This window comes from Callospermophilus lateralis, chromosome 2 (assembly GCF_048772815.1).
Source record: "Callospermophilus lateralis isolate mCalLat2 chromosome 2, mCalLat2.hap1, whole genome shotgun sequence".
NCBI lineage: Eukaryota > Metazoa > Chordata > Mammalia > Rodentia > Sciuridae > Callospermophilus > Callospermophilus lateralis.
In genome coordinates this window covers 153,804,131-153,816,585 of record NC_135306.1, presented here as the reverse complement: position 1 = coordinate 153,816,585, position 12,455 = coordinate 153,804,131, and the positions used below count along the sequence as shown (strand labels likewise).

Sequence of the window (12,455 nt, the reverse complement as noted above, 5' to 3'; positions counted from 1 at the left end):
TATTATGCAGCTACAGTACTCAGCACATGTGGTACCAGCGCAAAGGTAGCCAAGTGGATGGAATGGAACTGAGGCTAAAGAGACCTATACACATAGGATCAGTGGCAATATGACAAAGATGCAAAGCTAATTTGATGGAGAAAGAACAGTCTTTTAACAAATAGTAATGCAACAGTGCATCTATACATACAAAGGGGGTGGATTTCATTCTACACCTTGTACTATTTTTAAAAAATTATCTTAATACAAACCATAGTCTAAATGTAAAATCTAAAATTAAAAAATTTCTAGAGGAAAATCAAGAGAAATTCTTTGAGAACTTGGATTAGGAAAGATTTCTTAGATAAAACACTAAAAGTCTAATCCATAGAGAAAAAAATCTGCCAGGTGAACATCATCAAAATAAAAAATTTTTGCTCTTTGAATGACACTATTAAGAGAATGAAAAGGCAACCATAAACTGGAAGAAGATATTTGTAAATTTCATATCTAATGAGCGACTTGTCACAACAGTGTATAAAGCTTTCAAAACTAAGAAAATAAACAACCACATTTTAAAAATGAGCAAAGAGTTTGAAGAAACAATTCACCAAAGAAGGAATGCAAATGGCTAAAGGCACATAAAAAATGTTTGATATCCCAAGTTATTAAAGAAGTGAAAATTACACTTCTATTAGAATATTGGGCTGGGGTTGTACCTCAGTGGTAGAGTGCTTGCTCAGCATGTGTGAAGCACTGGGTTTGATTCTCAGCATCACATATAAATAAATAAGTAAAGGTCCATTGACAACTAAAAAAATATTTTAAAAAAAGAAAGAATATCCAAAATCAAACACAAATCACACCAAGTGGTTGCAAGTATGTAGCACAACTGAAGTCGATATACTGTTGAGACAGACGTAAAATGGCACCATCACTTTACAAAATCACTCCACAATATTTTTTTAAATTAACTATATACTTATTACCAAACATTAGCTTTACTATATAACGAAGAAATAAGAATCACGTTTATTGAAAGACTTATAACAAATGTTTATCACAGTTTTATTTGTAGCAGTTGAAAATTAGAAGTAACCTACACTTACAAAACAGATAAATAGATGAATTGTTGTCTATCCACTACTTGGCAATACACTTGACACAAACAACAGCTTGGTGAATAGGGGTAACCAGATAAAATTGTGTGATTCACTTCATACAAAACTCTAGGAAATGCAAATTATAATGATAAAAAGAAAAGTGTTTGCTGGAAGATAGGAGTATGGTGGGGTGAGAGATGGAGGGATTACCAAAGAGTAGGAGAAAGTTTTTAAAGGTGATGGATATCTTTCTTGTCTTGGTGGTCATGATTTCACCAGTCAAAGCTAATCAAATTATATACTTAAAATATGTGAAAAGTACCTAAATTGTATCAAAACAAAGATGTTAAGAAAGCTCCTGTCTCTTACACACACACCACACACACACACACTCACAATCTATCCTTTTAAGTTGAATCAAATTTAAACACCAGTTCTAGCCAAGACTCACTTATTAGGAAACATTAGGAAAACTGTCACTTGCCTAGAATTCTGGCCACAGAGTTCTCTTTTAAGAACTACACTATAGGCTGTGGGATGGAATGAACAAAGCTCCACAAAGAACTGGGATCCTGAGTCCTCAGTAATAAGAAAGTTTAGGGTTCCCTTGTGACAGACTACTGTGTCTCCACCAAAAATTTTCGTTCTTTTGAGATTTGATAGTATATGATTACAAAAAAAAAAAAAAAAAAAAAAGAAAAGAAAAAGAAAAAAGAAAGAAAACCCTTCTTTCTGTTAGGTATGGCCACATGACTATTTTTAGCAACAAAAAATGAGCAGAAATTATGACTCCCATATATGAACTAGGCATTTAAAAAGCAAGTTGCCTCCTTGAATTTTATTAACCCTTCCACCATATTGATGCTAACAATATGGTCCTTGGGTATGACTGAGCCACAGGATGAAAGAAATCCTACATGGTCCATAAATTCCACATGGAACAATGACACCCACCACTAGTTAAGACTCATGTTAGAATTCTTACATGAGCAAGAAATAAATTTCTTCAGTATTTCATCCATTATACATAAATAAAATTTTATTTTTAGAGTACATTATCCTACTCTAACACACCAAAAATTGCAAAGGTCAGGAAAACCTCTTCCCCCACATACAGGGAAGGATCAATGTTGCCAACTTACCCTAATGATTTTCCCTAAGTCTATTTGGGCAAACCTTCCCCAGAATCTCAGGTAGTACTTCTATTTTTATAATTATTTAAGGTCATTGACTGATCTCTTTTGGTTCTCTACATGAATTTAAGCTTTACTATGTAGGTAGAGCAGAGCCGGTCAATCCTTTTATCTTGGAGCTATTGCATGGGAAAATAGGTGGGAAGGCAACAATTACTGAGGGAGATTTCTCCCTAAACTTCCACCAGCCCCTTGGGGGCTGGTCTTCCCACTCTTATCTCCTTCCTATTTCTTCCAATTGACCTGCAGATCAGGATGAGGGGTATCTATCTGGTCTCTGACCTTCCACAGATTTATCTCCCAAATGAAACTATACACTAGAACCAACTAGTACAAGCGGATTCTTCTTATCCCAGACATCAGAGTTGGTCCTGAGGATGAATTAGTATTTTCTCAATCCATGAAAGAGCTCCAAGTGCCCAACAGACCTAAGGCTAAAGGCAGGGGCCAAATGCAGTAGTTACATATTCTCTTGCCTTACTATCATCTTTCAAAAGTTGACTTTTGGGATATATTGAGAATTTCTTTCCTCTGCCATTACCCTTTATAAACTTAGTGTGTGTGTGTTGGGGTGAGGGGTCGTTGTCAAAATGTGTCTCTTTAATGAACATTTGTAACCTGGTCCATAGGGTGTTATACCAGGGCTCCCTTTGGGATAGAAATTTGATCACAGAGTCCTGTCCAGAGCTGTCCAGTAGGAATTATGATGTGAGCCAAATATGTAATTTTACATTTTCTAGTTATCAACATTAAAAAAGGAAAATGAAACAGATGAATAATAAATTTTATTTAACATAATGTATCCAAAATATAATCACTGCAATATACAATATAAAGGTTTATAGTGAGATATTTTACATTACTTTTAGTCAAAAATCTAGTATGCATTTTACACTTACAGCATGTTTCAGTCCAGACTGTTCACATGCAAGGTGCTCAACTCCACTAGTGGCTCCTGGCTATGGTGACAGACAGCTTCCACCACCATTAACCTCATAATATGTTTATAGTTGACTCAGAAAACATATAGCACAAAAACAAAAAAGAAAGCACATGGCACCCCTCCACCAAAATCACAGTGGCTCATACCTGCTATTTGTGCTGGGCATAAAGAAAAGGGGATATGGAGTAATTGGGGAAAAAAAAATCACCCTCTTCTTCAAAGTGTGTTAATTATATTTTCTCTTCCCATTTTTCTCCCATTCCAAGAGAAGGTCTGTATTAGGCTGATAATTTTCTTCTCATCCTCCCCCCCAACTTTTTTTTAAATTTTAATTTTCTTGGGAGGCATATTTCTTTTTCATTTTTTGTTTGCTTATCCTTAAATTTTTAGGTCAAGTCTAAAGTTTATGATAGAAGTTAGAGGGAAGGATGAATTTGCAATTTCTTTCTTCATTTTGAATTTAAAGCCACTGAAATCACAACGGTTTGTATTTAGCACATTTAATTACACAGTAATTTCTTTGCTCATTATTGCATTTTTTTAAAAAGAAATCCTAAGAATATAAAAATTACAGGTCAATTTCTTTCATAACAGATAAAAATAAGACCTAAGGAACATGTTAACAATAATGACACATGGTTTATTTGCCTCTAATGATTAATAATAACTTATTTCAGAAATTTATGGTAGATTTAACAACTGAAACAAACTGATGTACTTGTCCCTGGTAGCAGAGTAACAATGATAATTATCTCAATGATTACAGGAAATCTGTTGAATTCAGTTTTTCATTTAGTACAAAAACTTGAAGCCAATTAATAGAAAAGAATTTCTTAAGTTGACCCTGTATGTCCATCAAATACGACGTCTGCTCAATGATAAAATAGTGAAAGGTCCCCTGACCTCCTTTAACATTTGTCAAACATGTTCAACATCACCACTGGGTGTATGTTCAGCAGGAAAGGAGTGAGAACACAGAAAACTGATCAGAAAGGAGACTCATGCAGAGGAGCTGCGGGGTAAAGGTCACTACTCAGATATGGGTGGGGGCAGCAGAATGCTCAGGAGCTTGGGCGACGCAGGGTCATCGGGACTACACAGTCGCAAGGATTAAAATATGGACAAACGGCAGTAGGAAAGTAATATTTGGTGAAGGTGTAGATGGGCAAGCCATGGTTCGTGACATTATAAAAGGAGACAGTGCCAGCCTCATAGTCTAAGAAAACTCCAACGCGGCGAGGGGGCACTGTCATAGAGAGGAGCAGGGAAGTGGAAGCATCCTCATAGGCTCTATATTCATGTTTATGCTGTAACCCAATCACCCAGTATCCAGTCTGTGGTTGGTATCTCGAATAGGCATTCTGCTTGTTAGCAAACTGGCTGCCAGAGAACGCAGGTCCCACGGGATTGCTACACACTCCCAGGATCCAGGCAGTCTTCCTGGTCACGTCTACTTCCCAGTAGTATTTTCCTGAGGAGAACTGCTGAGAGCCCAGGACACTAAAGTCATGATGTTCTTCCAGACAGGAAGTCTCAGACAGCTTAGTACCCACGAATCTCACCTGTCTCCGGTTTTTCGACAGGACAAGATTTAAATTAGCCGTGTGGGGATTCATAGTCACGTCCACTGTAGGAAAAGGTACAAATATCAGCAGATGAGAATGAACATAGGGGTCCTGTGACACAAAGAAGGGAAAGAGGAGATGGTTGGGAGGAATTGGAAGTAGGTGATAGGGGACAGGAAAGTCTCAGACCTGAGAGAACGTGTGAATTTGTTTGGGGTGTGGAACACGTGAAAGGGCACCAGACAGGTCAACTCAAAGAGGCCATGGTTTCCACTCACCCCAGTAGCTCTGGACATCTGTCAGCTCTGTAAGATAAAGAGTGAAATATGTTGAATTGAACCAAGGTTCTTGGGTCTGACATCTCTCCCCTTACCAGACTGAGCAGAATGCGAGGGAATGCTGTGAGCGTATGAACTGCTCATTTCCTCTTCCCTTAAGCATGAATGACATCTTTAGTACAACACATCCCTCACTTTGTGTCATCCCTCCTCACCACTATTCCCAAGAGTAATTATACCCTCTATTCTCATTATTTCCTACCACTACAATAATTCCACATCCAAACTCTTTCTTTACATCCCCTCACCTCGAAACACTCGCAGCATCTTTTTCAGATCTGGGGCTCGGAACATACTTCTCAGCTTGGTAGGGAGAGCTGGGGGGTCCCTCAGGGTCCAGAATTCACTCCTAGGGAGGACAGATATTATGAGCTCCATAATATGACCCTGGGTTCCTCCACAATTCTGTCTCCCTCACCTCTCAGGCCTATTGATGAATTTAAGATTTAACTTCTCAACGCCTCATGTTTCTTTGTTTTTCTGTTGTTATTTTTATAAAATGCAATGATTTTTCTTTTTCCTATTTCCTAGAGATAGTGGGGAATTGAGGAGAATATTGGCTAGGTAATCCTCTGCTATCTCTAAAAAAGGTACAAAATATTTAAAATATCAGTACTGTATCAGAGGGTCCACCAGGAGGGGCTACGGATGTCAGAGCAGACAGGTAAAACCCAGGAATCTGCTCCTGGGGCTTTGGAAGTGCCCAATGCAGAGCTTCCTTCAGTCTGTGGGCTTAGGCCCTAGCACAGCTAGATGCCCAGCAGGAAGGCTTTTAAAACAGGATCTCAGGATTCATTGCTTTTAGGGATGTTACACCTGAAGAAACAAGATGTCCTCACCTTCAAACTGAGTGAAAATAGACTCTGTGCTTCATTGTCTATAAGGAGCCTGGAGGTGCTGGGTGTGCGGGCAAATTTAGCTGTCTGTCATCTTGTTGGATAAGATTCTATACTATGTGATGGAGAAGAAAACAGCTCTGGGACCAAAACTATTTTTTTCTTATGTCTCAGGTCTATATTTTTACTGAAACTGAGACAAACGGAAATCTGAGAACTAGGTGCTAAGGCCTGGACTATACCAAAGCCAGTGGTGAAAGGCACATTTAAGGCTCATGCCCCAAGAGCAAATGCTCAAACCCATGCAAACAACACAGTTGGAAATTTCCCTCAATAAAATGCAGAGGCAAAGAACATCCCTGTGCATGCTGAGGTAGCTTTAACCAGGGATGAAAGCAGAGACAGAGGTTTGCGGAAGAGGAGTCATGTGACACAGAGTATGCAGGGGTCACTGACACTATAACCTTTATTGTCAGCAACAGTACTTCTCAATGGCAGACAACTTTATTTCCTCCCATCATTCAAATTCTCCTATCATGGAATCTGCTCCCTTTATTTTGTGATCCCCAAATTTTCATGTGACAAGTGATTCAAGACACCACAGTACTAAATCTTCCCTCTCTGAGACTTTTTTCCCCTTCTTTCCCATTTACTACAATACAAATCTGAGTAGGATCTTTTGTTAATCAGGAGAATCAAAAGTTGGGCATGGCAATGCATGCCTGTAATCTCAGAAACTTGGGAGGCTGAAGCAGGAGGATTGTAAATTCAAGGCCAGCCTCAGCCACTTATCGAGACCCTCAGCAACTTAATGAGATCCTGTTTCAAAATGAAAAAGGTTGATTGTGTAGCTCAGTTGTAGAGTGTCCCTGGGTTCAATCCCTAGTATCACAGGAGGAGGAAAGAAAATAGGGAGGAGAAAGAAAATAAAAATCACAAGGGAAACAGCTCATGTTCTCTACACATACCTCTGCATGACATCACTCACATCCTAGAAAAGAAAAAGAGAGTTTAAGCCAAGGCATAATAGGTCATGTCCTCAGCCCATTTCTACCACGTCATGATGCAAAAGGAATATAATCACAAACGAGACAAAAACTTAGGGCAGATTGACCCTTAGTACTCATGTGAAGACATCAGAGACAAATCATTATTCCTTTATTTTTACATTATGTGTGTGTGTGTGTGTGTGTGTGTGTGTGTGTGATGTTATGTTTATACCACCTATTATTTGCCATGCACTGCGCCTTGGGAATAATGAAGTCATGCTTCCTAACCTTGAGAGACATTCTACTCTGGCTACTGCAGATGCAAATCAAGAGTCTTTTAAAAGGTTGTCTTGCAAACCTTATCTTCTCTGACCTTCTACCTGACCTTTGCTGATTTCAACCATTGCCTTGATTTTAACATACATGTATTGATGATTATCAAAATCTGTACTTCTGCTGAGGCCTCTATCATCATGCAGATTATATATATATATATATATTTTTTTTTTTTCCCAGCAAATGAGCTACTAGTACTGCAATGACCATCTTGACTCCCAGCCTCCTGAATGATACTAGCAGCCACTTAGTCCCCAAACATAGACAAAATACTGTCATAAAAGTTACCATATATCGATCTGACATCTCCTCTTTGACCATACCAGTTCATCTCACCCCCTTGCCTTCTTTTAGCCACCTGTCAGTCACCTTCATAATTGCCACTTCCTGGCTCATTTCAGCAGAAGTGACCACTTGCCTCCTATTTGATTTTCTAATTTCTGCTGTGTATACCTGAATGACCCCAAAGACAGGGTGGAATGATAAGAAGAATGAAATGAAGCAGTGAGTGAGGAAAAGCTCCAATAAGGTGGAAAATTCCACGATTCCAATGCTAGCACCCAGGAATAAGTAAAGAAATAATTAGTTCACCAGCAAAGGCAGAGTGAAAGGAAAGCAAGAAGGTGAACAAAAAATAAGGGACAGCCTAAAGGTTCCAAGATAGGTCTACCTGGCCCCCACTCTTCAGTCCTACTCATCATTCCATGCAGTAACCAACCGTTTTAAGTTTCAACTCAGTTCAAGTTTCAGTCTCAGTTCAAATTCCTCCATCAAATCTTTCCAGACTGGATACCTAGTATTCTTCCAAACCACCCACACTTAGACCAGAGACCAGCCCCAAAACCTGTTCAAATATCTGTTACTGCAACGTGCTCAATGATTCTTTCCTAGAGAAGAGAGTAAAAGCAAAGAAGGGCTGGTAATTATGTATCCTCTAAGAACCTGAGCTTGGCATGCATCTTCCTGTGACTAAACTGAGCAAATTCCCAGTATAGCAACAGAGACAGGAGGTGCCTGAAAAACAGTGGTTTTCAAGTGGGGGCAGGGTTTGATATGTTCTCCCTGGCAATCTGGGGATTGAGAAACAATTGAGTATCACTGGATATAGGAGGTCTTTCCACACAATATCAAACAAACTTTTAGACTGCCCTTCATAAGTAATAAGTAAAAATATAGCATTTGTACTCTAAATTACCTTATGCTTTGTATGGAGAATCCTTGGAAAACTGGGAATGGAACCACCTTTTGACCCAGCTATTCCACTCCTTGGTCTATACCCAAAGGACTTAAAAACAGCATACTACAGGGACACAGCCACATCAATGTTTATAGCAGAACAATTCACAATAGCTGAACTGTGGAACCAAACTAGATGCCCTTCAGTAGATGAATGAATAAAGTAAATTTGGTATATATACACAATGGAATATTACTCAGCATTGAAAGAAAAGAAAATCATGGCATTTGAAGGTAAATGGATGGAGTTAGAGAAGATAATGCTAAGTGCAGTTACCCAATCCCCAAAACAAATGCCAAATGTTTTCTCTGATATAAGGAGGCTAATTTATAATGGGATTAGGGTGGGGGGGGGATGGGAAGAATAGATGAACTTAGATAGAGCAGAGGGGTGGGAGAGAAAGGGAGGGGAATGGGGGTAGAAAAGACAGTGGAATGAAATGAACATCATTACCCTAAGTACATATATGAACACACGAATGGTGTGACTCTACTTTGTGTACAACTAGAGATACGAAAAATTGTGCTCTCTATGTGCAATATGAATTATAATGCATTCTGTTGTCATAAAATAAAATAAAAAAATTACCTTATGCTTTGCCATTCAAAAGGGAAGAGGCACTATTGGGCCAAAGGATTTAGTTTTCCTCACCCCTACCAAGCTGTTGGTTCTGTTTCCCAGAAAAAAAAGAAAGCTGGTTTCTCTTTTTCTTGACTCTCACATTTGAGGCTCCATTAAGTCTTACCTGCAGCAGATCCATTACTGAGCCCTGGCATCGATGCTCCAGATTTGAGATAAGCTCTTCCAGTGACTGGCTCTGGTAGATCACCTCCTCCTCGGCTTTCTCTATAATGCTCAGCCCCTTCCTTTCTTCCTCCTCCAGCTTCTTCAGTTCCCGCTGTTCCTCTTTGTCCAGGATGCTTCGCAGCTGACTAAACTCTGTCTGGATCCTCTGTCTCTCGGGCTCCATCTGAGTCTTCAGTATCAAGGAAGAAAAAGGGGTTGCTGTTGGGTGAGCTGAGGGTCTCTTCCACAGGGGATCGGGGAGGCAGGTTCAGCACTGCTTTCCTGGGCCAGCCTCACTGAGACAGGAAATGCCTGCAGGTACAGATCTGTGGTAGCTCTTTCTTTCTTTTTTTCTCTATTCTGTTGTTTTCAGACCAATAGCCCCAGGATGCCTTATCTAAGCCTTTTAGATACAGATTAATTCCATAAGGTTTAGATTCCAAGGCAGCCACTCTAGCCTCTCCTGGTTCTGTACCAGCCTCTGCTTCCAAAAAGGTCGTTAATTATTGGCCTGTGACTAAATTGTCATTCCCAGGAAGACAAAGGAACCCAAACTAAAATAAGAACCAGAATTATGAATTTGGGACTACTTCTAGCCCTGGTTCCTCTGCTAGGTGACTGCTCCAAAGACCTGGGTTCACTTTTGATATGTTTGTTATATAACTGCATCTGAGTCCCCCTGCACATGGGAAATGCTCTGGTCTGGAAGGGATGCCGCCAGGGATGAGGCGAAGGGAAAAGCTACTAGGCATAATTTCAGGAACAGACAAAACCAGGACTCCTTTGCCCTCTGCTCCTATAATACCCTTGGGAGGAATCTTTCTTGCCTTCCAGGATGCCCTCTTCTCTTTGATAAAGGCTCTTAGCTTCTCAGCTTCCTGCTGTTCTTGCCTTAACTTCTTCAGAGACTCCTGGAACATCTCCTGGAAGAAACACATCAGGGTAACAGGGTGAAACTCGAGATTGTTCCGGTACCTAGACATGCAATAAACTAGGCAGAGATTATGCTGACCTTGAAAGGAGGCTGTCCTGCCCTGGGATGAAAAATTGAGACAGCCAGATCATCTTATATACCCAGGGATGGAGATCAACAAGAATAGGCCAGTTATCTTTCTCCTGGGCAAAGAATCTGACCACAAAACAACTCTACTCCTTTACTTTTCGTTGCCAATGTACTTCCCACCTTCAATCCATGGGCTTCCTTTTTACCCCCAGCAGCTCATTCTAATCAATCTTGTGCAAGAAGGAAAAGACAAAGTCTACACTCCTGACCAGGAAGGCATTTTCTAGGCTCATCCTTTGGGTAAACCGAGGGTGAGGGCGTGGCGGACTACAAAGAAGTTAGATCAAAGCATCGTGTCAAGTTAAAACTTGCCAAAGACCCTGCTCCTCCCTGTCCTCCTTCTATCCCGGGCTCCCACCTGGTACTCCTGGGCGACCTCCTCCATGAGAAATGTATGGTGGCCACGGTGTTCCTGAGAACGCTCGCAAAGCCAGCAAATTAGCTTCCCATCCTCTTTACAGAAGAGCTGGAGTTTTTCTCCATGGTGTGCACAAAGAATTACCTGCAGCTGCTTCCCTGGGCACAACACTACCTCTCTGAGCCGCTGCGCTATGTTGGCCAGGTGACGATTAGGCCGGAGGTTCCTAGGCTGGTAGCTGGTCTGGCACACAGGACAATTGCGCTCCTTGTCCTGGCTCATCTCTGATTCCTCTCTATTCTCTGTGATGCAGGCCTGGCAGAAGCTGTGGCCACAGTCTGTGCTCACAGGTTCGGTCAGGAGCTCCAGGCAAAGGGGGCAGGTCACCTCATCGCGGATGTCCCCCAGAACTGTTGAAGTCATTGTAGCTACTTTGCTGGCTCCTGCCTGTCCAGCCCTGCTTCAAAGGTGGTCCTGCTATGGAATCCTAGGTAAAAGAACAAACAAACAGAAGAGGCTCAGGCTAAGAAAGGAGATGTTTATTATCCTGGATAGAGGTCCGACACTTGGGGCAAACTTCTCATTCTAATTTCTAACACTTTCTTTACCCCAACTCATATGAGACACCAGCTTCCACCCTTATCAGAGTGATGATTATTATTTTTTCTTACTCCTATTGGACGGAAGGACAAAAGGAAGCCCTGAAGAGGCCTTGTGTGAGCCATCATCTGTCTGACCTTCCAAAACATCAAAATACATTCTCAATTTGAAAAGCATGAAAACAGACTATGCCTATGGATTTTTTGCATTTGTTTTTCCCCCTGCAAGAGTGACCCTTCACCCTGGTATCTGTGTGACTCACTCACTTCTCGAATTTTCCTTATCTGAAGGGTCTGCTCTGTCTAGCCTATGTACATTGCAGCTACCATGGAATCACTCTCTGCATACTCACCAGCCTTTTCTTCTTCTCACTGCCTGATATGTATCTTCCTTGTCTGAATATTCCCATTGGAATGTTAAGCTCTCTAAGATCAGACTTTTTTGTTCACAGCTATAGGCTGGGCAGCTAGCACAACGTGCCTGACACACAGGTCCTCAACATTGGATGAATAAAAATCTAGAACCTCCTCCTCCCTCCATGTATCGATCACATCTTTCTCTCAAGCTTTTTGTTTTGATCTCTTTGCTTCACTCTCAGGTATCTGATCTCTAAGATCATAAACATCATTGGCTGTGAAGACATTGCCACTTTCTACTCCATACAGAGCTCTTTCATCCTTCTGCTCACCTTCCCAGCCAAGCCCAAAGAAACCGGAATGACTACAATAAGGGGAAGAAATATTTTTATAACTAACACTTCTACCAGTTGTGATTTCTTGCTTTCTTTGTCCTTCATAGGACAACTCTGCATAAGTAATTAAATACAATCTTGGTCCTTCAACAAGGAAATAGAGATGTTAAGTGACTTCAGAAAATCATGCATTTTCTAGGTTATAGGGTTGCCAGAAGCCTATTCTTTTCAGGGTCCTTGTTCAAAGTTGTGTCCTCAATCTCATACTTTTAACCAAAAATAGTTGGTGCTAAATGCAGTAATGGGTCAGGCATGGACCCAGTGCTTTTTGAGTGTGGAAATGGGAACGATTCTATTTGTTGAGGGGATTCCACGGAGGCCAGTCACAGCTGTTGACAGGATCTGCAGGGGCCTGTCTGTAAAGAAGGGGTCATTAGG

General features: G+C 40.7%; 1 protein-coding gene across 1 annotated transcript; it reads right to left on the bottom strand.

Annotated features, from left to right (window-relative positions):
* Positions 1–4,279: 4,279 nt before the first annotated feature.
* Trim6 (tripartite motif containing 6) lies at positions 4,280–11,173 on the bottom strand. The gene is made up of 7 exons (XM_076846769.2): positions 10,727–11,173; positions 10,133–10,228; positions 9,265–9,495; positions 6,926–6,948; positions 5,370–5,470; positions 5,062–5,088; positions 4,280–4,845 (listed from the first exon to the last, which is right to left on the bottom strand). The coding sequence occupies exons 1-7, from the start codon at positions 11,147–11,149 to the stop codon at positions 4,280–4,282; spliced, it is 1,467 nt and encodes a 488-aa protein (XP_076702884.2). The 5' UTR covers positions 11,150–11,173.
* Positions 11,174–12,455: the final 1,282 nt, after the last annotated feature.

Bases quoted from the DNA above. Each gene is read 5' to 3' on its own strand.
- Trim6 (XM_076846769.2), bottom strand. From the start codon at position 11,149: ATGACTTCAACAGTTCTGGGGGACATCCGCGATGAGGTGACCTGCCCC. The intron at 10,229-10,726 runs GTGGGAGCCCGG...TGTTTCTTCCAG, and splicing joins AGGTCGCCCAGGAGTACCAG to GAGATGTTCCAGGAGTCTCT. The intron at 5,471-6,925 runs GTATGTGTAGAG...TGTCCTCCCTAG, and splicing joins GTGAGTGATGTCATGCAGAG to GAGTGAATTCTGGACCCTGA.